The sequence below is a fragment of the Amblyomma mixtum genome, chromosome 5, assembly GCF_055824585.1.
Source record: "Amblyomma mixtum isolate Tamu chromosome 5, ASM5582458v1, whole genome shotgun sequence".
Classification (NCBI taxonomy): domain Eukaryota; kingdom Metazoa; phylum Arthropoda; class Arachnida; order Ixodida; family Ixodidae; genus Amblyomma; species Amblyomma mixtum.
In genome coordinates, this window is record NC_143016.1 from 99,000,269 (window position 1) to 99,025,490 (window position 25,222).

The 25,222-nt window shown below is 47.0% G+C and overlaps 1 protein-coding gene across 2 annotated transcripts in view; it reads right to left on the reverse strand.

Annotated features, from left to right (window-relative positions):
- LOC149343146 (E3 SUMO-protein ligase PIAS2-like) overlaps positions 1-25,222 on the reverse strand; it is an 83,416-nt gene that overhangs the window by 54,320 nt on the left and 3,874 nt on the right. For both annotated transcript variants that reach the window (XM_089545687.1, XM_089545688.1), the window contains exon 2: positions 241-398. In XM_089545687.1, the coding sequence (XP_089401813.1) occupies positions 241-398 (158 nt within the window). The remainder of the gene's footprint in view (positions 1-240; positions 399-25,222) is intronic.

Here is a 25,222-nt window from a genome sequence, read left to right on the forward strand (position 1 = left end):
GAAGTTGCAACAGAAGCTGTGACAAACGTGAAATATAATGCTACCGCATTCCTCTTAACGCGATTTGAGCTTCCCCATGGTATTTATTGCGCCACGGTGGCTCAGCTGACACCACACTTTTTCCACGGGTGCTGGTGCTGCAATGCGCCGCCCCACCAGCTTCGTGACAGGCCCCATTGCTTGCCTGCCTCCATAGCGGGGGGAGTGAGAAGGAGGGAAGGAAACGCAGCAGCTGCTCACTTGTGCAGTTCCCTGATTTTCATGAAGATGGGTGTGGAGTGAACACGCAGCAGCTCAAGGGCCCGTCCCTGGAGGTCCGTCTTCTTGCCAGACTTGTTGCGGCCCGCGAACCCCAGCAACACCTGAAGCTCCGACACACGGAAGTTCAATATCATTTGCTGCAAAGAGAAAAGACGCCGACAGTAAGGCCAGGTGCTAGCATGACAAGCCGACGCACGCATACGTGTGAACAACAGGCAAGTGCTATGCACATGTTCAACGAGCGACATACTACCAAATACAAGTGGCAAAAGTGTCAAGCGGAATTGAGCGCCACTTCCTTGGGAATTATTAATGCGCATGTGGCAAATTGGACGGTTACGATACACGGCCATCTTATCAACAAGACGCAAATCGCCTGCCCTGTTCAGCACCACCTAGTGACCCCATGGTGAATTAAAGAAACATTGACCATGCTTACGCCTTGCTGCGTAAAACCCATTTCACCGCTCCCTATTTCTGCCGTCCTGGTGCAAAAACCTGTTTCCAGCAGCCACAGCAAAGAGGTTCCAACCAGTTGGAAATTTTTCGCCGCATCGCTCAGTCACTTGCCTGTGAAACAGCCTTAAGTCGTGAAATTCAGCAAGAGCAAGCAGCCTTTTTTTTATGCCCTGCCCTTTTCATTGTTTCATTCACTCTTCAGATCCAGGTGTCAACCCACTATATGACGTCACTCCCTCATATAGTGGGTTGAGTGGGTCACTACGTCACTCCGGCAGGTCAGGAAGCTCCTCCCCCCACGCCCGGGAATTCCCGCGCGACTTCCTAAGTCCAGCGTCATACAGCAGAGTTAACGAATTTTTCAACATCAAACAAACACAGCCGTGTTACGAAGACGTCGCCTCTATCGCGCCTCCATTGAAATGCGGCCGCACTCGGGCCGAAATAGGACCCGCGGCGTTGGGCTCAGTCGCCGAACGCTGCATCTACATCGCCGCGGGGATGCACGTTAAACGGACGGATGCAATAAGCAGCAGTCGTGCCGCACATTCCAAGGGCCAGAGACAAGAACGGCGCCCCTTCCAAGGAATGCGACTCTTTCCCAGCATCTTAACCACAGCTTATCGCGGTCATTAGTACCCTAGCTCGATGATCAGACTAGTTGCGAAACTTGTCGCAGGAAACACGTAGGTCTGACCTGGGCCGTAACTCTGAGGTCAGAAAACTGTCACGCCACTTGCCGCCTTCAGATGAACCGCTTCGGCGTTGCTCAAAAGCCAAATGTAGCAGCGAAATTAAAATGTAAGGTGGCATCGAATACGGATACCTCAGCTCATAGGCGGCGCGACAGTCTGCTAATCTCGCCAACCTCCGCTACGTGGTCACGGGACGGGACTAGTCTGGTCTCGAAGCGGTGCTACCCAACCGGTGTGACCAAAGAGCTCCGATTCAGACGCTGTAAAACGGCCATGCAAAGCCGTCAGCCACGACAATCTGACGGTCGCTCTCTATTCCTACAATCTGCGCAGTTTTCAAGGTGCCTAAGGTATTCAAAGGACGACCTCAGATCCATCTAGGACAAATACCGCAGCTCCGCATGTCGCACGAAACCAACAACGGAAACTGGACGACTAGGCAGGCGGGCGTTCTCCGTCGACGTCCTGTCGCCGCCGGTGACGTCGACAATGCGAGTGCCGTGACATCACAGTGTGAGCGCGTTCTTGACTGATCGCTAGGAACTTCGTGCGGAGGTCGCGCTGCCCGACGACTAACAGGGAACTCGGAGCCGTTGCAGCTGCGAGCTGAAACACAACGTGACCTAACCTCTCACATAAATGAAAGAAAAAGAAAAAGCTACCGCGTCGCAAACCAGCAAATGAGGACGAGCGGCGAAGGGAAGACCGCGGAATTGCTGGAAACATCAATGTCATTCCGCTATTACCGCATTTTACAAAAGAAAAATATAAATCCACGAGTTACAAGATTGGTTTATTGGGGCTTAATGCCCCAAAGCGACTCAGGCTATGAGGGAAGCCGTAGTGGAGGGCTCCGGAAATTTCGACCACCTGGGGATCTTTATAACGTGCGCTGACATCGCACAGTACACGGGCCTCTAGAATTTCGCCTCCATTTAAATGCGACCGCCGCGGCCGGGATCGAACCCGCGTCTTTTGGGTCAGCAGCAGAGCGCCACAACCACTGAGCCACCGCGGCGGCCACGAGTCTGCACTGCGCTTTGGGAGTTTTTTAAATTAAAACCTGCTCCCCGTTTCGTTTTTTTTTTTTTTTTCCCCAACAGTTCGCAAAAGTGCGCGACGACGGACGCAGCACGGACGCACTTCTGGCACAACGCCAACACACGCCAAGGACGCGGAACGCCGTTCCGAAGTCACGCAGCCCTCAACCGCAGCGCGGACCCTTGACGTCAGCGTCCGAAGGTTGCGCCACCGTCTGCGTTCGGCCGCAGCCAGCCGCCACTAACAGCCTGCAGCTATCTCGTCCTTATCACCGCCGCGGCGCATTCAGTCCCAAACGGCTCACACTACTAAGGCACGCCGTATTGCAACACGCGAGATGACCAAACATTGATCTCTACACTGCTCACCGACACCGCCGGCAGGGCACCGAAAATGCACGTGAGCCACGGAGAACACGTGCTTGGCAAAAAAAAAAAAAGAGCACAGAGGGAAAAGACTCGCGGTGCGAACCTAGGGCGCACTAGCAGCGCTGGCATCGAGGCACCCTATGCGAACCAACGTTGGCGCTAACGGCGGCGGTCGAACAGGGAACTAACTACCAATCACCAAGGGCGCGCAAGCGGTTCGCGGCGGATGAATTCCCAGACAGTCAAGCTCTCTTTTTTTTATCACATATCTCACATTATCAGAAGAGAACTTATCAAGACAACAACGACCCTCATCGGCTTTAAAAAACAAATGCACAGCTCGAGTGATCTCTCGATGAACATTGAGAAGACACTGGCAGCAGTTATTTTTTGTGACTAGTTAGTTTGGAGAGCAACCGGCGCTTGTATGCCGGTCCCGTAGGAGGGCTTAGAGAGTCTCGTTGAATCTCGTTAAATGTCGTACGGTGCCCGGATGTTCTCGTTTCAGTGCCCGGATGAGTGGAATTCGGTGCCCGGATGTTGGCTCTCGGTCTCGGCGTGACGTCACCACACTGCCGACAACGGGAGCTCAAAGCATTTCATGCTTAAAACATGGGGCAAGCATGGGCAAGTTCCGACACACGACAGAGATTGGCGCCAGTATAGCAGAAAGAAAAAGGGGGGGAATGGGGGGGGGGGGGGGGGGGTTGCATCGCAACGTCCTCGAGTTTGAGTTCTGCAAGCTAAGAATAGCCGGCGAGGCGGCGCAAGCTCATCCCTCCCCCTCTCTCTCGCGATTCCCAGTGACTATACAACAGGCGCACCTGAGAACTATAGAGGAAACATTCACTGCTGCAACGCCACGTCCCAAGTCAGCGCGTTTAACGCAGCGTTACCCCCCCCCCCCCACCCCCTCCCATACGACTCGGACCGAAGCAAAAAGAAACAAATAAAAAAAAACTCGACCAGCACGAAGCCAGCACCGAATGGGCTTGCGCAGCCCTGTGAGAAAGCGGCGAGAGTTCGCTTCCCTCCCGGCTGGCCTCGAGCCAAATTTTCCGGCGTCAAGGTCAGCAACCGGTGACTCGCGAAGGAAAAGCCGCATCTCAGTAGCGACGACGGAGGACGAGCATCCGAAGCGCAGAAAAAGGCGGGATTTTTTTTTTTAAGAGACCGCCTGCCTTCCCTCACGTGCGACTGGGGCTTTGTGATCTTACCTCTAAACAGTGCGCGCAGGAGGGGCCTACGAATTCGCGAAGACTTCGTCCCAAGGAAGCACCCCCGCCTCGCCACGCGACCCAGCCGAAGGTCGCCAAATCAAACGGAGACCTCGGTCAAGGGTGGATTCAGCCTTGGGCTCAGTCAGAGCAGAGGTCACGCTGCTCTTCAGTGAAGTGACGTCTACTAGAGTAGGATAAAGCTCGAGAAGTGAGAAAAAAAACAGCAGATGGTAACGTCGTCCTGTATTAAGACGAAAGCCTTTAATGCCTCATACTGTCGTGACCAAGGAATGTTAGCAAGTGTGTCGGCGTTTCGGCGTCAAAGAAACTGTGTCGAGGCTGAGAATCGAAGCAGGGTCTTTGGAATTTGAAGTGGAGACGCTAACACTCCGCCACGCCACGAAGGCTCGAGGTTTCAGCATGAATAAAGGCGCATCTAGTGAATGCATGGGTTTCATAAATGAATTAAAATAAGTAAAAAATAAGAAAAGAATCCAAGAATAAGCAAAATAAAATAATAAGAAAATATAAATATATGAAAAATAACAAAATTAAAGAGGTACAAACAGTGCGCCAAGAAACGCTTTCGCCTTGCAGCACTTTAGAGAGCCAACGTGCCCCCTGAATTAAATTTTTTACTCAGCTGAACAATCGCAACAGTAAACGGAATAATTTTTAATGTTTGCCTAAATCAACCAAGCCAGAGGCATAAGAAAAAATTACAATTTCGCCTCATGGTTAGCTGCTTTCTTAGGCAAGAATAACTTCGACGGTTGTTTTTTTTTTTTTTTTTTTTGTCGTGAAGGAATTGTGTGTGGCGGTCTTCAATGTGGCCGCAGCTTCACAGCAAAGTTGTGTACTACTACAGTTATCGGTCAAAAGTTTAGCGGAATACCCCAAGGTGGAGTAGATTTGTAACAGGGGAGTAATTACTCATTTCGAACCCCGGTTCGAGCCCCGAACCAGGAGGAATTTCACTACGAAGTTTCTGTGCAAGCTGTATAGCTTTCCTTGTGTAGCCGTGTGGCTGCGCTTAGGTGGATGCCGATGATCAATTACTTCCTTATCACCACAGTTATTGCACCCTCCGATTACAACTTTAACTGATGTACTGCTTTTCGGACGCGGATGGAGTCGGCACAAAAAAAAAAATTCAGGGGGGCACTTCCTTGACCTAAAGTGCGGTGAGGCGAAAGCGTTTAGCGCGGTGTTGCGGCTTGTGTCACTGATGTGTGGTTAAGATGTTAATTAAGTGCACAATTGTTCGTGAATCAAATGCTGGAGACAGTGGAGGGCGTTTGGGAGGCATCCGTCTGATTCTACGCCTTTCTGCAAACAGTCTCCAGCGATCCATATGTATCAGCAGCGCGAACACCACACAGGAAGAAGAAGGAGAAGAAGGTAAAGAGCGCTTCTCCTCCTTCTTCCTGTGTGGTGTTCGCGCTGCTGATACATATGGATCGCAACCAACTAGCCCGACAGATGGTGTTATTCAAGTCTCCAGCGTCCTAGACAAGGAGAACTACATATGCGTTGGCAGGAAGTAGCGTAGCCAATTGGCACGCTCGGCTGCGGAACGGAAGGATGGTGGTTCGAATCCCATCGTGCACAGACCTTTTTTTCCGGTCTGACTAGAAAAGCGTGACACCTCTGCTGACAACCTTCTGTCGACAATGATGAGGCATTAAAGGCTTTCGCCTTAATAGGCGCGCCAGCCGTGTATCACACTTCGTCACGTTTCACACTTGCAAGCTTTCTCGGGGCATCAGTGACGAGCAGGACGATACCTGTCGCGGTAATTGAGCACTGTCACAACGAAACGTGTTCGTACTCTAGACGTATGACGAAATGCTTTCTTTTCGGGCGGGGACGTAGCCAGCGTTGCCCCGCCGCCATGATGGAATGTGCGACCTGCTGCAGCCGCGAGATTGCTAACACATTCCCCGCTGCTTCAAAGGAGATTGCACTGAAAGCAAACTGATTAACCATCGTTAGCGCGGCGGCTACTAGCGAGCCTTATCTCTCGGGATGCTGTCGCTTGCACAGAATACGCACCACCGCGTCGAAAGTTTGCCTCGGGCAAATAAAGCGTGGTCAGCACAAAACATGCAGTGCGAAAGAAAGATGGACGCTGGTTGGAAATGAACGTTTGAGGCTTGTGAGGCTGTGATAAGGAAGGCGTACAGTAGGCGCGGCCTTGCATCGATAGCTTTCTAACGGTGCACGTTGGTCAGCACAGATGCCTCCCGTTCCTGCCAATACTCTGACATACGATTTAAACCTACTTTTATTTCGCAATTATAATTTCAATCCTGGTACTGGAGGTCATGGCTTATATATCTCATCAGCATCAAATGGTACTTTTTTAATGCAAATGACGTGGAGGTCACATAATTTTTAGATACACTGACTTCGTAGTGCGTGTCGCCTAATGGAAATAAATGTTGGCTTCTGATTAATATTGTTAAATAGATTCCTCGCGCGCCCCAGAGACCAGTGCAAAAAATAATGAAACCAGAGCATGCAAACGAAAGTTGTTCCACTTACAACGCATTTCAATCCGAAAACCGCGCCTTGCACACGCATAGCGGAAGCTTGCATATAGTCAAGTGCTTACACCGCTCAGAACCACGATGACACTCGGTATCCATTTCCTGAGTATAAAGGAACTAGGCTCAAGCTGGACGCCCAGCCAATCGGAAAGGCAGCGCCCAATCTCTCTATTCCTCATTTCCGCTGCCGAAAATCGCCGCTGCGTTTCGACACCGCCGGCTCGAAACGACCATTTGTGAAGAATATTGAACTATTTAAATATGATTTCGGCCGTCTATTCGGGTGCTCAGGCTTCGCAATGTTATATCATAATTTTGTACACATAGAATAAAGACCTCGCGCTTGAGAATGTCGCAGGGCCCGTTAACTCCACCACTGATAGCTCCGCGCAACGCTGCGCAATTTTGCCAGTACATTTGCTTTGCAGGAATACTCGTACAAGTAGCTTATCAGTACATAAATATTAGACTCAGATTCGATTCGGTTTCTATAGATGCTGACTACTTCACATGCTGCGATCTTCGCTTCCCGACGATGCGATTATCGTCGCTCTGCGACAGGAGAGAGCGTCGGTCTAGCTGCACGCAGCTTTCGACGAGTTTCGGTCCGGTGCTAATTCAATCGCCGCGTCGCGTTTCTCTCGCTACGCGAATGACCAATGGGAGCACCGTAATGACGTGGAGAGTCACGTGGGAAGAGTTGCCGCGGCGGAAGCGTAAGTGTTTATTCTAATCAAGACGTAAGAAATATTGCCTTGCATCTAAAAGTACGCCGATTATAACAACGTCCACACATTCCGTGTTGCGCTACTGTCGCGTTTAATCATGGGTTGCCAACGCAAACATCGAGCGAATAAACTTTACTGCCGTAATTGGAATTAGGCATAGTGGGGGCATCGTGGCCCCTGGGCCCACGATGTGAGAGCCACTTGCTGCGATTTGCCTGTGGTCAACATCAAGCAACCCTGCGTGTCACTGCGACCGAATTCGCTGGGCATGCGCTTTGCACGTGAAAGCACTGACCGAAAGTCGCACGGCGTCACCGCCGACTGCGCCGAATATTTTCGTTCCAGTCGCAGCACGTGAAACGGGCCTACCAGGGGAAATGACATTCCCATTTCGAAAAATTACGTTTGAAATTGTTCGGCCGCGTTTATCAGTCATACAGCCGGATATACGTTTACTCTGGCAATGAGCTCTCGATTGCAAAGAAGATATGTTCGGCAAAACTCAGTAAACTGCCCATTTAAAAGACAAAAAATATATATAAAAACGTATGTATCAGGTGTACAGGCATACGCAGGCGGCATACAGAACAACAAGTGTACAAACTAAAGGCTAGGTGCTTCTTCCACGCGTCAACGAAACACGAGACGGAGGCTTGTACAGCAAGCCCCTTATGTTGTAAGAAAAGACGGTGTAAACTTGAGCAGGCAAGGCGCTGCTTTAGCTCCGAAGTGGGGACGCAGAGTCAAAAGGAATGTGGAAATTGTTTTCAACGGAAGAACTGGCTGAAACCAAACGCACGTGAGCGACTCAGGCGCTCCGCTTCCACGATCGAGGCGGCAACGGCGCATTCAAAGCGGCGGGTGCGTGCTTGGCAGCTGCCGCCATCTGTCGCTTGCTCATGTCACCAGGATGAACCGCGCACGGCCGCCTCGAACACGCGCGCGCGGCAGCGCATGCGCACTAGCACCTGGCGGTCTGTTTTCAACCAGCGGAGCTCGGGAGAGGGAAAAGGAGAGGCGCGCATGCCAATGGTCCCAGGAATTAGGACATAGATCACAGCCGATCACATCTCGAAGTTCCTGCCTGTAGACGTACGACGGGTTGACAGCTCCTAAAATAGAAGTTTGGCTGACCTTCCAGTGACCGTTGCGCGGCGAACACCACGGGCGGAAATGATGCGACAAACCAAAGAGCGGTTGAGGAGGGGAGGGGGGGGGGGCGAATAGAGGGAGATGTACTGCTCAGGTTGTAGGCAGCAGACAAGGGCGTCCGCAGAACTTTTTCCAGGGGGGTGCACCCGATGTCTGGGGATGGGGGAGGCGGTAGGTTTCTAGTTGTTTTCTACCAGGGCATAAATAATATCCATAATTCCAAGGGGGGGCAACCGCCCCCCCTTGCCCCCCCTTCCGGACGCCCATGGCAGCAGACCCTGGAACACTGACAGCGGAATGTTGAAGGTATCCCCACGACGACCACCCGAGAAAGCACGCATTTGCCTTACCAAGAGCCATTATAAAAAGAGACGCGAAGCAAAGACGCTTTCGTGCTAGATCCATTAATACAGCCTTTTACGCAAAAAAGATTTGATTTAATGATTTATTGGGGTTTAACGACTTAAAGCGACTCAGGCTATGAGGGACGCCGTAGTGGAGGGCTCCGGAAATTTCGACCACCTGGGGTTCTTTAACGTGCACTGAGATCGCACAGTACACGGACCTCTAGAATTTCGTCTCCATCGAAAATCAGCCGCCGCGGCCGGGATCGAACCCGCTTTTTTACGCCAAAAAGTTTTTTATTGTCATCGCTCACTCTTTTATACTGACCAACAGTGTTTATCCCACACACAGCCGACCGCACGGCGATACGAACGATGGAAATTAGTAAATTCGATGCAGCACGCCTGCCCGTGACAACGGTCAAATTTCGGTTCCTTCACATGCACGAATACTGTGCCGGTCTCATCCAAAGAGGGCCTTAAAAATGCATTCCTGCAGTCGCATCAGTATGCATCTACGCCACAACATCGCATCCACAAACGAGCGCAGAGCTGCCTCATCGCCCACTGGAAGCGCGTGGCTTCCGCACCACACAAAGGGGAACCAACCCAACTACCGAAGGGAGGGAGGGGGGGCAGCCGTTGCTATGCGCCGTCCCTACCCGAAAGCACGTGGAGCAGCAGCGCGAACAGGCCGCCATGCACACCAACGGCTCCGCTGCGCCACGGGAGGAACGGACGCAGTCGGCCTGCGATCCCTCGCGGCCGCCGAACGGCCCGGCAACGAGAGCTCAGCGTGCGCAGCGGCGGGAGCGAGGGGGGACGTTTCCCCCTCTAATAGACACGGGGCTGCACGGGGACGAGAAAGGGAGGGGGGGGGGGGGGGGCAAATTTTGCCCCATATTGTTCCCTGCTACCCAGAAGACATGAAAGCGCACCACGACACGGAGGCGCCTGCCGTGCGCTGGCGAGGACTGGTCTCGAAAGGGGCCGTTGTGCACGATCGTCAAAAAGCCGTACGCACCTTCGCTCTGCGCGGGCTGCTGCCGGAAGGAGTCCGTCCGTCCCCTGATACCCTCTCGAGCGACCGCGCCGTGTGCCCCACCCCGGCACAAAAGCGGCTCCCAAAATCCCGCCAAAACAAGCCAATGGAAACAGTCCCCCCCCCCGGACCTTCGGGGCGGAGCCGCCGCAGAGTGACAGTGCTGGACGACCAGGCCGCCCCCACAGCCCATACTCGTTCGCGGGTTCTCCGAAGTTGACGCTCGCAGGAAGCGGCTCCCGTCTCGTCGTGTGCGGGACACCTCGGCTAGCCGTTGACCTCAGCCACGCCGTCTCTCAGTTCGCGCAAGTCTATGAGGGCAGTCCAGCGAGCATGGCTTGTTGCTGTCGCACTGCTATGCACGAAATGCGCTCTGCTAGCTGTCAGCTAGGTCGCAATTCTATTAATATCATTATGCTGATTTGCTCTGACCGAGAGCTATTTCCTGCCACTTGGAACCAGTCTTGAATAAGTTACAGAAAAGAAGTTATTAACCGATTACAAGTACTTCAGTTGAAATGTAGCTGACTTCAGTGGTTTACGCTGTCGCTTTACGCTGTGCGCGTAAAGCCGGCGAGCCGATTCCAAAACGAACCGCCCCGTTGAAATTCGGCCCCTGGTCCCAAACCGCGACAGCCCTCCTGCTTCGACTAGCCAGATGCAACAAAAAAAAGACAAAAGAAATGTGGCACCTGCTCACGGCACTACGTTCTTTGTGGCTAACGTTAAAGGGACCATGAAATGATATCCACTGAGGTTAGCAAAAGCACACGATCGGTAGTACACCACTCGTCATCACAGCGCAAAAATGTTTAACCGCATACTGAAGAAATGATGCTCCTCCTAGCCTGCCGGAACTTATACACGCCAGCAAGAAAAAAAAAATAAGGAAACAGGTCGAGACTGCGCCCCATCCTGCCCATTCTCCACCTGGGCGTGTCCAGATTACCTGTGCAACCGGTATTCTTCACATAAAAAAAAAGACGGCATTTTATAAGCGATGGCATTTATAACAATAATTATAGCCTATTGGAAAAGGAAATGCGCAGTAACTCTCAGTCTCGGTGAACACTCGAACCACTCCGTTGGGAAAGGGCGGAAAGAGGCACCGTAGTCGCGGGCTCCGGTTTAATTTCCACCAACAGGGTTCTTTAAGCACAGCACACGGGCGCCTTTAGAGCCACCGCGCCTATTACGGGGCTTAGGATGCGGCGAGTTGCAGCCGGCGTTCCACAGCTCGCGCCCCACAAGGACGCGGGTGGGACGCGAGCGCCCGAACCGCGAGCAGAACACCCATGGTACCCTTGTTTCGAGCCGGGCAAGCCCCGACATGTTAGGCGTAACTCAGCCCCCGGAGTCACGCCGAAGCGAGCTTCACCCTTCCCCACCCCTCCACCGGATTCCCCTCACCCGACAAAATTTCGAAGGGCTGTGACCGAAGCAAACCAAACTGTGGTTCGTTAACTTCGTTTAGGTTCGTGCAAAGCAGGACGGCGCAGAGTCGAGCAGGGGCGACACGACACTTCCGCATTTACGCGAACCTGATTTAATGAGTCCAAGAAGAGCAGTGCTCACTACAGCGCCCGATTCCGGACGGGTGCGTTCACGCAGCAATCTGCGCGCCGCTGCGACAAAGGAGGGCACGGCGCCCATCCAAAACCGGTTCTTGCTCCAGCAGCTCTTCCTGATCCGACGCGCTGAGACGGCTCCGCGACCGGATCGCGTCACCGTTGCAGTCTGCCAAGCGGGCCACGCGAACCTAACGCTCGCAGCCCGGGCCGAGATCGTCCGCCGGGCCAGAATCGCGTGTCAGGGTTCCATGCGACCAACATCCAGCGGTTCGGGTCAACCCGCCCGCGGAGAGTAGGTCGATTCGCTCGACCCGCTCGCGAAATGCGCACAAAAACGCACTCGGGTCGGCAACTAGGTCGGCGGCAGGAAGACCTGAAGCGTGCGGGGGAGGGGAAGAGATCACCCGTGGTCTCCGAGATCGAACCAGTGACGCGACATCGCCCCGCTGATGCGCTCCCATTGTCTCGATTCAGTGTGTGTGTTTGTGTGCGTGTGCGTGCGTGCGCGTTGGGCTTATTCCACATAAGTAGCAAAGGCTACCATGTGTCACATACGTGGTAGCTTGAGTTCCTTAGAAATACAGCAACACATTATATCTGCAGCTTCTAAGTTTCTGGTGTGATAATAAAACATGGTTTACTGTGAACTCATCATCACGTTTCATATAGAAGATCGCCGTTTTGTGAGTGAAATTGCACAATCCGTGCGCGTCCATTTGAAAAAGCATAAAATTACCTCTATGAAACATTTTGATTTCTGCACGACTTCCATTATCCCGAGACGGGCTTTACCAGATGTAGTTTAGTACAAGCTCCATTATTTCATGTAGATTGCCATCTACCCCTGTCTACAGTGCACTAATTTCATGCAAACTTTATAGGGCGTGCTTACTTTCCAGATTTCTTCCCTGAGAGTTTCCTAATCACGCACCAATTCCAACACTGCGGAATCCAGCAGAATTTTATGATATGACCTTGCGGGTTTTATTATATGATAATGAATTTTTATGCCACAAGAGCATCTGTGTCCGAAGAGCACCATGGCACAAGGAACTCAACATCCTATCCCCCATAAACAACCTAAAAATGAAAGCTGCCAACTCTGAATATCTTGGAAGTACTTTAGCAGAAATGTTGGTTCTCTGACGGAGCATGTCTTTCATGCTTATATTGTGCCACTGTACATGCTGTCTTGTATAGTAAGTGCATAGTTTACAGACATACGAGGTCGTAATACTTGAAGCAGTAAAAGACTCTCAACACAACCAAGCAAGGTGAATACAGGACGTCGCCAATACGTAGCCTGCATGTAGTAGTAGTAGAAAACTTTTATTTAGATCTTTTAAGAGATTCGCGGAGTCGAAGCCTCCGACGTCTTTCGTGGCGCCGGCGACTTGAGGCTTCTCTTCAGCAAGGTTGGGCCCCTAGTCCAGGGCTCCACTGAGTCGCGCTGCATCAGTAGCGTGCCGCACTAAGGCCCTTTGGGCCGCGAGCTCGCTGCTGGTGAGCCGGCTCTCCCATTGCTCCGCACTCGGGAATTCGTGTCGGTGGAATGCTTTATTTCGTTCGCACTCCCATGTGATGTGGTATAGTGTGGGTGTGTCGCCGCACCAGGGGCAGTTTGCTCTGTATTGTGTTGGTGACATCTTGTTATAGATGTACAAGTTGGGGAAGGAGTTTGTTTGTAGCCTACGCCAGCCGACTGCTTCCTCCCTCGTGAGGGCTTTGTGTGGTGGTGGGTACTTGAATCTAGTCCCTCTGTATAGTTGTAATGTCTCTGTGTATCCCCCCTCGCATGCTAGTAGCTGAAGCTCCAGAACATCTGACATGCCTGCTCGGTATGTGAGCCCTCGAGCTAGGCTGTCTGCTGTTTCGTTCCCCGCTACGCCTGCGTGGCCTGGGACCCAGATTATGTGTTGTATGGGTGTCTTCTCAGCAGAGGCTGCTGCCCCACTGATTATCCTGAGGGCCATGCCGCTAATTCTGCCCTTCGTATAGTTTTTACACGTGTCTTGTAGAAGCCAACAAAGCACCCCTGGAACACAGAACCGCACTTATATGCGCATGCATTCGGAGAATAAAATCACTAACAAAATAGCCCTGCTATCTAATTGTCACGTATTGTCCTCCCAGAACAATATTCAACAATAAACTTCAGGCAACAAGACCACTGCTACTGCAATTTTAATAAGTGTGCCACAGTCTTCAAATACTGGGCATATTACCTCATACTACACAATAACAAGACCCAGTTTCTCCACAAGCTGTGATCTCACTCTCACAAAATTCCATAAGAAATGAACCCGCAAAAACATATACATGAACAGCTTACATAAAAGGGAAAATTTTAGTGTCGAGTACTACACAGACAGTTTGAAGACAGCATTTAACACCAGAAGAGCCTACTGCAAAATAACCGGGAAAAAATAATGGTAAGGCTGCCACACTGGCTGTTGCAGCTCGCAGATGTGGGCGGGTTGTTGTTGCTAATGGTGGGACTAACCTACTGCCTGCGATAGCTCCACCGTAGACACAGTTCAGATAAATGTCAGACTGACACCATTTGCGGCACAGCTGCGAGTCCTAAATGAGCTGCTCCTTCACCGACTCGGTCACGTCGAGGTGATCTCGCCCGACTCAATCCGCTCCAGTCAGATCTGAGAACTTCCATTATTTACACAGATGAGTCAAAACACACGCTTTTTTAAACTGTTGCAATATTAATATTAATGGCACTTGGCATACGAAAACAGAATACTTATTGACAAAGAAATGGCAACATCAGTGCACAGGAAAGTTATCCTCAGGAACTTCAGCCATAACCTGATACCCTACTTTTGAAAAGAAACTACGATGTTTCACATAGCGATTCACTTGATGGGAACAAACCACTTCACTGTTGATGACTGATAATGCTCCTCACCCTAAAACAGTTCTCACTAAAAGCGACAAAAAAAAAAGAACCTCTAATGGAAGGAAAAAGTGTGATCTGGAAAGATCAAAACGTCCTAAAGTCCTAATTTCTTTCTAAACGCAGCAAGAAATGACCCCCAATGTTTAGAGAGCAGGTTTCTCAAAGCCTTGTCAGAAGTGCTTCAGCAGAGCTACAATATACAAATGGTAAGTAGCAAAGCCACAGATTAACTAAAGTTATGAACGTATATTCAACTGATCTATACTTTTGTCCCTACAAACACCAAAGAAAGTCAGCATACAAATCATACGCTGAATGTGGTAAGAAGTTTGTTGATTGATGGGGTTTTAACGTCCCAAAGCGACTAAGGCTATGAGAGACGCCGTAGTGGAGGGCTCCGGAAATTTCGACCACCTGGGGTTCTTTAAGGGGACAGGGTAAGCAAAAAATCTGAAAAATATCAATTTTTAGTTTTTTCCTAAATATAAAATTACATTCTTTTCTGCATCGTTTGATGTATCACACCTAATCCTGGGCAATTTATATCAACCTGAAAAAGATATCTGAAAGCAAAGCGGTCAGCGACACACCCCTTTACCAGCGATGTGTTTTTTTTCCGTTTTTACTAGAAATTAAAAAAAAAAACTCGAAATGTTACGGAATTTAACTGCAAGAGAAAGCTCTCTGGCAACCATCCAAGCTCTCTGGCTACGATTCAAGCTCTCTGGCAACCATCCAGAACCCAAACGAGTCCTTCAACAGCGTCGTATGGGAGTGTGCTCAAAAAAATGTCTTTGCGGGCCTAGACAATGAAGATTGCTACATTAGATGCTGTTCTGACCTTCAATGATGGCGCCATTGCAAGAACTAAAGTTCTTTAGGCATGTGGACTAAGTCCGGGCAGCAACACTGTCCGCTGGCTGAAGCAAGTCGATCGGCGTCGAGTTTACTTTGGTGATCGAGCTACGCAGCAAGTGACAAAACAGGCACGAGAAGCTAAACGGCAGGAAAAGAAGCACCAAGCTGACCTAGATGATAACTATGCAGCTGGTGCCTAGTGAATAAATTGGTCAAAATGAGTTGGCTAAGTCAGAATCTTGGGATTTAAAGTTTTGTTTACTTTAAACTCAGTTTTCTCAAAACAAGATTTTTTGTTACGTCGGTACCATTATTTTGTAAATGACAATAGATATCAAGCTGATTTTTTCTGTGTATACAGTAAATATATGTGGAAATTTACTGTACCAAAATTATCAGCGTGTAAATAATATTGTTTGTTTTAAAATAAAAATACAGTATATACAAAATTTGGTCAAAGTCAGGGTGTAGAAAGTAAAAAAATCACTAATAATTGCATTTCTCGTATACTAAAATAATTTTGGTACAGCGGCTAGAAGATGAAATTCTGAACAAAATGACATAAATATCTTGCTGCTATCTTTATTAGTTGCTGAGAAAAGGGTACCACAATATGCCCCAAAATACATGGGAAAGATGGGGCTTACCCTGTCTCCTTAACATGCACTGACATCGCACAGTACACGGGCCTCTAGAATTCCTCCTCCAAAGAAATTCGACTGCCGCGGCTGGGATCGAACCCGCGTCTTTCGGGACAGCAGCCGAGCACCATAATGGTAAGAAGTGAACAAGCTTTTAAAAAGCAGCACCGAATACAAATGGTGCCCAATTCCAGCATGAAACAGTTCACTGAAGTCAGTTTAAAAATAGAAATACAATGAAAACTCCATGCTTTGCTCATCCATTCCACTACGACAGGAAATGTTGCACTGGATCCTCGTCAATTTGGTCAACAAGGCTGACCTGCCCATATATGTTCAAGGAACATATAGAAATTGGGGCCTTAGATATGTGGTCTTCAGCTCAGCGATTACTACAATGTTCCAAGTAATATAGATCATTTGTCACAAATGGTCCATTGGAGATGAGCTTGTGTGTAGCAGCACACCAAAGCAAAATACTAACATCATGCCCAGTGTATGATTTTCATCTTGAGTAGATAATTTGATTTGTATTCGAGTCAAGGACGACAAAACCACTCCAAACTATTCTGCCGGAAACGAACTAGCAAAGCTGTGCATACTTAAGGAGATTTTCCCATGTGGAAAAGCAAACGGACAAGAATCTTGATCACCAGTGCCCAAGAGATAATGTATGTTATCCTCAGAATAAACCAACCAAATCAGCCACTCTAAGATAACTAGAAGATGACCCTGCATCCATCCTCGCCCTGCTAATGAGTCATAGGACCCAGGTTCAGTCCTAGTGGCAGTGGTGGCCGCTGCAGCCGTGTTTCAGTGGGAGGCAAAATGAAAAAAGACAACTGTGTACTCTGCTATGTCCATGCATATTAACCTTTTACTTGCCAATGTTCCAAAATTAGAACATATGAAACGCATATTCTTCTTGCTTTCAAGATACACCCTTATTAAAAATTTTTGTTTTCACATAATATGCGATCAAGCAAAATAGCGCAACTATAATGATTATTAGTGATGTTTTCAAAGACTGAATTATTACTCGTAAATGGATGCAATTTGGGCGTTGTCAAAGCCAAGTATTAGTGCAGCCCTTTTGCAGGAAAAAAAAAAAGGTGTTTAAGAGAACAAAACTAATGACAAATATTTCACGATTACGTCAAAGAAAAATAAACAAAAGCCCGGGTATTTTTTACTGGCAGTGAGTTTAGTGCAAATGTTCCTTTTCTGAAACATTGGCATTTGGCAGTAGCAACATTCCAAGACAGGCGATACTCCTGTATTAGAGCTCTCATGCATTCGCTGGCTGGCATAAACACTGTCACATTCTGTCTCAAATATGTGGGCAGAGATTTGCGGACGGTACCGGGCAGCGCGTTCGTGGACAGCGTCCCAAGCACTTATGTATTTTGTACCCACTGCATGTCATCCGGCTCTCACCTACCAGCTATGTGTTTTAGAGGCGCTTCGAAGAGTTTGGGGTGTGAACGCAGGTTGCAGTCACGCATCCCCCCTCCCCGCCCCCAGCCCTACTGCACATCCCACCTGAAGACAACGAAGGCCGCACGAGGCACATGCAGGGGGTTTTCAAGCGATTATAGAACGAAGCCAGGCATGGGTCACAGTAGGACATGCTTATCATAGCTTCGCTGTAAACCCACTGATGAAAAAATTGCCTTCCTGCCTACCACGACTTCTGAATTACTGAATGAAATACAGCTCGCACAGAGGCACAGTGGCTTTCTCAATAATTTACTCTCTATAACTTGCAAAACCATTGTAGGCAGGTATAAGGTTGTGTCCAGATAGCAAAAGAAGAAAAGAATTATACAGGGTGCTTCACGTAACTTGAACCAAGGATATAAAAAAAAGCGGTAAACCGCAGCCCGCTGAAACCAACGATACATTGTTCGCCATCATGTGACGCTCCTCAGAATATTTCTTATTGCACTTAATTAGTTAATTAACTAAGATGAATTGTGCAAATTTTCAAATATTCATTTTAGAGCCAAGACCGTTATGTTAGGTTGTAGAGCAGGTTTATAAACAACCGATCCAGTTTATTGTAGCATCATATCTCCTACAGAAAAAACATGCTTAGTCGTTGTAAATCTTGCAATTTACTTTACTGCTACTTTAGAAGGGACATGTTAATTTTAAACACGAATTTTTGCGTTTGAAACAATGCATCATAGTGCGGCGTCTGGAAGATTTGAAAGGGACTACGGCGTCCCTTATAGCCCCTGTGTTGGTCCGGGACATTACACCCCACAATTTTCAACCTTTATTCCCTTGACGTCAATAGCATCTTGTGCCAACACCTTCAACAACAAGCAATTTCTGGCCTTCCGTATTATAAATCTGCACTTGGGCTATGAGGCACAAATAATGCTGACCCCTGAAACCTCAGCAATGCCAGGATCAAGCTGACCTCCCTCGGCTAAGTAACAGAACTCCACAGCCACAATGTCAGAGCAACAGCTCTCTAGGAATGAAGAAAACCAGAACTTCTTTCAATGCCCTGCAGCAAGATAAGTTTTTCAGCAGCATCCAAGAACAGCAACTGACGATGCACTAGACTGAATTGTGTGTGAGCTGTATAATTCCATGCTCCTTCCCACCTATAAATTCCTCTGTATACAAAAAACCTCAAATCATGCATTCGTCACAAATTAAAGGCAATTTATTTTTAGGTTTCATTTATTTTGAAATTCAAGCTGTTAGCTAGGAATAATTGACCATAAGGTTGCATTTAAATACCAGGCGCAACAAGCTTGATTTTCACGAACAAGCTGCAGGATACTAGACCAAAGGAACGCTTATCAAGCCACATGCTTCAAACCTGCTTCAAATCTAACATAACTTTGTTCAGACATCACCACCTGCATCAAAAAGCATTTTAGTGCCCATGATGAACCTGCCAGAAACCTGCACATCCTCTGCAGCCACTTGAAGTGCACAAAAGCACCAGAACCCCACAGTAAAAAAAACATGGGTAACACCTGTGTCAAAAAGTCATCAATACATATGCTGTGGCAGCTTGCTCCTAACAGCTACTGCACCAACTCATTCTGAAGTGAAGCCATGTGCTGGTTTAGAAGAGCCAAAAACAGTGTACAGCTGTGAACAATTAACTAAAGAGACCACTGAACAGCACTCTTACTGGAGTCACTGCAGTTTCCAAACAGCACCTAAGCAGTTTTCACAGGTAAATCACATTCTGAGAAAGGTGGCAGTAAAAAGACAGGTGCTATGCACAGGATAAAAAATATTTAAAAATTGAGTTGTGCCTATAAATGGAGACCCCCCTAAACACTCCTCACTTAATGGAATGCTTGAGACAGTCTTTGTACCTACCTACCCCCCTGTGCATCCATTAACTCGCATGAAATGCCTGTGGAACAACTCAAAACAGTTCCTAATAGTGGCAGCAATCAGAAACAACTTGCGCACAACCAACACACTTGGAATTATTCTTTCTTTAAGAAATCCTATGTCTAAGATGAAAAGGCAGAAGGGGTTTAGGCATGAAACACAAAGGTGTGGCGCTTTCCCAGAAGCCGAACAATTTTTGTCGAAATGAAGCAAGAATCTGTGAAAGTTCAGTGCAGTTACGAACGACTTTCATGAAAAGGATACAAAACCAGCGCAGCACAAATACTGACTTGACAATGCGTTAACAGAATACGACACCTCAAATCTAATCTTTCGGTTTCAAATTGGTTTCGCGCAGGAAATCAATGAGATGTCACTGACCATGACTCATTCTGACACTACCAAGTACTAACAAGCGAAGTGACAGTGCTTACATTTAAATATTTCACAGATTCACCCCTATCCCCCCAAAACACGACCAAATTTAACACATAACAAAGGAAAAACCTGCTCTTGAACAGTGAAAGAAAGGTTAAACTGGAACAAAAACTAATGCAAAAGTGCCTCAAAATCTAAAGCTTAACAAAGTTCGAAGCTGTAACTAACTGAAACAATCTACAACTACAAGCAATGACGCTGGGTCAACCTAAATGTTACAACTACGTTGGTGAAGAAAACCTCCTCCCTATTATGAATAGGCACCTCTGGTGAGGACTGCAGAGAAGCTGCCTGACCTAATGGCACAATGACCACCTGTATCCTAATATATAGGACATGAGAACTATACATTTTATAAAGAACTTTTATTTTTAAATGGCACAACAATGTTACCCGAACTGCCGCTGGAGTGCCCATTAAATACTAGAAAGAATGTCTAAAAAGCCAAAATTGGCGTATTTTTTTAGAGTACAAGCACTCAAACACGTAAAATATGAAACACTAACCACTGACTTAAACCAGGAAAACCATAGGAACAAATAAATTAGTTTAAAATAGTTCCAGGAGGTGACAACGTCCTAGCTTTAGTTTCCCGGAGGAGATTTGAAAGCCAATTTCATGAGAAACACCCCGTGTGCCCAAAAATGCAAAGGTTACTTCGAATTGTTGGCCAAAGGAACAAAAGTGGAAAAGTATCTACTACTGAAGTGGCTGCCTTCAACTGTACCAGTGTTAAGTGAAATCAGTGCTATGCCAAAATAACGCACATTACCAGCCAAGCTTGACAAACTGGCATGAAATGTACTACCGTGACTTACAATATGTGCAGGAAGTTTGGCAATAAAGGATATCAATTGTACTGTGAAACTAAGCAGTCTTGTTATCACAGTGCATTCCATCGAGCACAAGATTACAAACTATGCATGAAGCAGATGCAACAGGTGAAATACCCAAGAAGGGGACTGCAGCATAAGGATCACAAAAAGGTATAGCCACAGCACAAAGTTGCTGCGCACAGCCGCTCAAAGCTGGCAGTGGTAAAACAATGCCAATTCAGCTTTAGGTACTGCAAGAGAGGACCAATGACAACTGCCGGTCAATATCTAATGGCCCGAAGTAACCTTGACACAAGTGGCCTTGTCAGTCACCTGTCTCACAGCTAGCCACGAGAAATGTGACCGGCTTCGAGTTCAATGGAAAAAAAGAAGAGCACAATAACAGCCCCTCTGGGTAAATGCAGTTACACACTACTTCAATGACCAAAGAAAAATACGCAAGTCAAGTATGAATGCTGACAAATGAACTACACAAAACACGAAGGGGCACCAAAGGCACCTTCATTCAATTTTCACTCTTCGTAAATACCTATTTTTTGGCTCTTTGTGGATGTGCTGACGTTTGTTCAACAGAAATGCATCTACTTATTGCCGAGAAATCCAAATATGAAACTGGAACATGTTTGTTAGCTTTTTTGTTTTTTCTCCCGCCATTCGAATCAAGTATATGACACGAAAAGGACTCCGTGATCACCGCCATTTGGAACTGCATGGTAGTGTGACCTAGCCTCAGAGATCAGTACAAAAAAAGGAAAGGTCTTGACGTCACTGAAATTTCTGTGCGAAAATGGCTGCAGACAGCAATACCTTCATTTAATTTTTTCACCTTTTCTAGCTCATAAGAGCACCGCTTTAATTGAAAGTAGCCTTTTTTGCAATTAAAACTTGCAACAGAGAATCGTCACGGACCAAGCTCAATGTACCTTCAGTGTTCCTTTAAATGAAACACAGCTGGATGCAAACCAACTTCAATTCGTCATCAGTATCCCCTTAAACTAACACTCGTTACCATGGGCAAAATGACTTTTTGATAGGTTTCAGACAATTTTTCCTGCAAAACATGAGGTAAAAAAACGCAATATGCATGAAAATGAAAGAAATAGAATATGCTTTCTGAAGACACTTATTTCAGCTCAAATACTTGGTGTGGATAGAGTCGTGCCTGAACAAAACTGTCCATAAAGCAAGTCGACCATAATAATGAATCATGAAGAAAAAAACAAAACATGTTTCAATTATGGCCTGCTTCTGTGCAGAATGGTGTCCACCGAAGTTGAACTTATGCATGATTTTCGGAGCTACAGACCCATTATCCTCACTGCCACTGTGCTTGAAATAATGTCGTGCAGCTTTGTGCGCCTAGTGGCGTATGATATGCTTGAAGGCTTCTTGTGGCTAAGTGACCTAACAACTACTACAACTGCTCACACCTCACGAACCGCTACTATATATCAGTACACAGCCGGCCGACGACTGATGAATGCAGCTTTCTATTTGGCACAAGCTAGTTGAAGAGAGTTTTCATCGCAGTCATTCGTGCAATATGAAAAAAAACAATGAGGCGCTTCAACTGGGCATCTTTGTATTGTAGAGTATGAAACCACCAAATAAAAGGGCCATCACTCAGTCATTCGCACTTTTTCATTGCATTCCTCTGATGTCCTACACTCAAAATACAGAAATCACAACACCTCGTCGGGGCAGTAGAGATATTTTTTTCTCATCTCCGTCCGTATTACTGAGACAAAAATATATGGGCACTTTTGGGCACTGTGCATTTTCCCCCTGTCCCTTGTCCCGACAGCAAGTTTCCATGTTAACATGTTAACCAAGTGGAAATACATTGAAAAAGTTTGGTCCCCAGAAGAACTGTCCATAATTTGAGTCACCTATATTAACTGGGGCGTATTAACAAGGGGTCGTATTAACAAGGCACAACTGTATCGCAAAAGCAGTCGTCAACACATAACAAGTTGAGAATTAAAGAAGTCGTCAACACAAAACAAATTGAAAATTAAAGAAAACAATTGTATGACAAGACAATATAATATCTCTTGGAGAAAAAATATCAAAAACATTCTAGAACATACAAAATGTTTAGAATTTGTTGATAACTAGCCATTAAAGGTTTAAAACTTTAATCTTAAAACTTTCTGAGCTGGAAATTTTTTTCTGACACTACATGAAAAAAGTACATTTTCAGACTGTACTTGATATAAATTTTTCACTCCGAGCAAAAATTGCACCCGTAAAATGTAATCTAATAGCCCTGCCACACGGCAAATTTAATGTCATTCTCATCGAATGACATTTGTTCGACTTAATGTCATTTTTTCTGCGCACTGCTACACGGCAAAAACTAATGTCATTTGCAAATGATGACGATTGCGATGGAAAGAGAGTACAGCATACAAAAATTTCGATGTATGCTTCAGTACGTTGCAAAAAGTATTGCTTTGCTAATGGAAACAGACTTTAAAATCCTAATCCTCATTTCAATAACGTGTTGATCACTGCTACACCACGAGTCCAAGCCAAGCCAAAGTTCAGCCAGCGGCGGCAGGCAAATGGCGGACGTCATTTTGTGAAATGCTCTCTATGATGAAATTAGACAGTATTAGCTGTGCGTCCGCAAACGCTTTGCGCATGCGACGGGCGCACCATGCGCGCACTGCCGCCCGTCCTCACAACAGTTTTAGTTGGGAGCACGGTGGTTGGGAGTGGCTAGCGTAGCGCGCGAGAAGCATAACATACTGTGGCGCCATCTAGATGACAGCAAGTCAAACATTCCTGAACTGTGTGCCGAAGAAGCGTTTTTCTGTTATATTATATTATATTATATTATATTCTGTTAACGGCAGTGAAGAATGCATTCGAAGGCTTTCTTTTTTTTGCAATGTAAATCAACTGGATGAAATGAAAATACAGATTCTGGTGCAAAGTTGGAGAAATACTTCGCCCGGGGTCGTTGCTATGACGACAGTGTACATTGTACATAGTTAAGCCTACCATCAAGAAATTCTTAAAACTTACCTCAAAAACGATTAATATTTCACACCTGCATCGTTACGGATGGATGAGAATGCACTAAATAAAAGCGATTACAACCATATAGAGCAAGCTATCGCGTCGAAAAATGTAGCAGCGACGCAGTATTCGGTCCGAAGCGGGCGGGCTGGGCGTCGCCATGTTGTGACTGTTGACCACGCAAAGCCACGCAAGGCTGGTAGCGAGAGTGAGTTTTATTTTTTCCCAATTCTATTTGGCATTTTTATATACATAAATGAATGACCGCAAAATAATACGGACGCTGAAATATTATAGTGCTTGTGACGCTTTTTAAATCGTGTTTTTCGGTGTATATTCTCACCAAGTCTCTGGTGTCGAGATAACACATTAGCTCGGAGATCGCTGGGTAATGAGTTCTGTAAACTCATTCGATACCTAATGTCGTTTTCATCTAATGACATATTTTCTCGTGTGGCAGCAAAGTAATGTCATTTTGAACGAATGTCATTCGATGGGAATGACATTAAATTTGCCGTGTGGCAGGGGTATAACAAAATTTAACTTCACAAATTTACTTTCCGACATTATCAGTTTGAGTCAGATGTTTTTGAAGAAGCCAAAAAAAAACTGCAAAAACACAAAGTATATCTGCCATACCATTTGTGATGATGAAGAATAAAAAGACAATACAATGGAATCTCAATTTAGTGAACAGGCAAAAATTCGCAAAATAGTTCAATGTACCCAAAATTTGAATAAAATTTCGCCATAAACTCATGCTGGAGAAGTAAACTTTAACGAGCGAAAGAATAGCAACTAGGAGAGACCTTTTCCGTAGCTTAAGCACAGTTTCGAAGCCACTCGTGACAACTGCAAAGGCCGCAAAAAAAATAAACAGCAGCAAATGTCAGTTAAATTGGTTTCCATGCGACGTACTGGAGCACACAGTGGTGGCACGTCAATTCCACGCTAAGGAGGCTTCCTCGCATTTACACAGCGCTGTCGCATAAAAAAGCGGATGCCAGGAGGAAAGCTATAGCCGTTTTCACCATCTCCGCTCCATGAGAGTCGACAAGAGCAGAGGATGGCTGCTGGAAAGCTACAACCGACCACGTCGCTGATTCCAGGGCAATATTGACGGGTGCAAAAGGTGCAAACTGGCGCCGACCGCCTCACTACCAGCAGCTCAGGCTGCTATATCTTCTGTGGCACTGTTGGAAAATGTGTAAGAAGTGACAGACCCTCCCCAACCCTCAGTGCACGATGCCGCCGCAGGAATTCGCGGAGCACTAATGTTTCGAAATAGCCAGGACATGCTCAATTTTCAAAAAGCAGAAACAAGTAGGAGACGACTAGAGGATTGGCGGAGAAGGTCGGGGGAGTTCTAAAGGAAAACTGGCAGTTAGAGGACACAGAGCACGCTAGGAATTAATGGCTCGGTGACACTTGTGACTACTCGATACAAAGGGGAGACCAATAAGTATCCATCTATATAAAGCGTAAACTGTGGCGCAGACACTTGCTGTATCACCACTAGTCAATTGTGGAGTGAGGCGAAACCTACCACCTGCCATCCGAATGGGCACAGCTTCTCAGCTGTTTAATAATTCGATGTATAGCAAACACTTTCGTTATGTAATGTAAGAAACGCATGTGCTTGTTGAAAATATTTAGGAATAGTTCAATACAGGCAATAATTCGTAATATCCACATTCGCCATG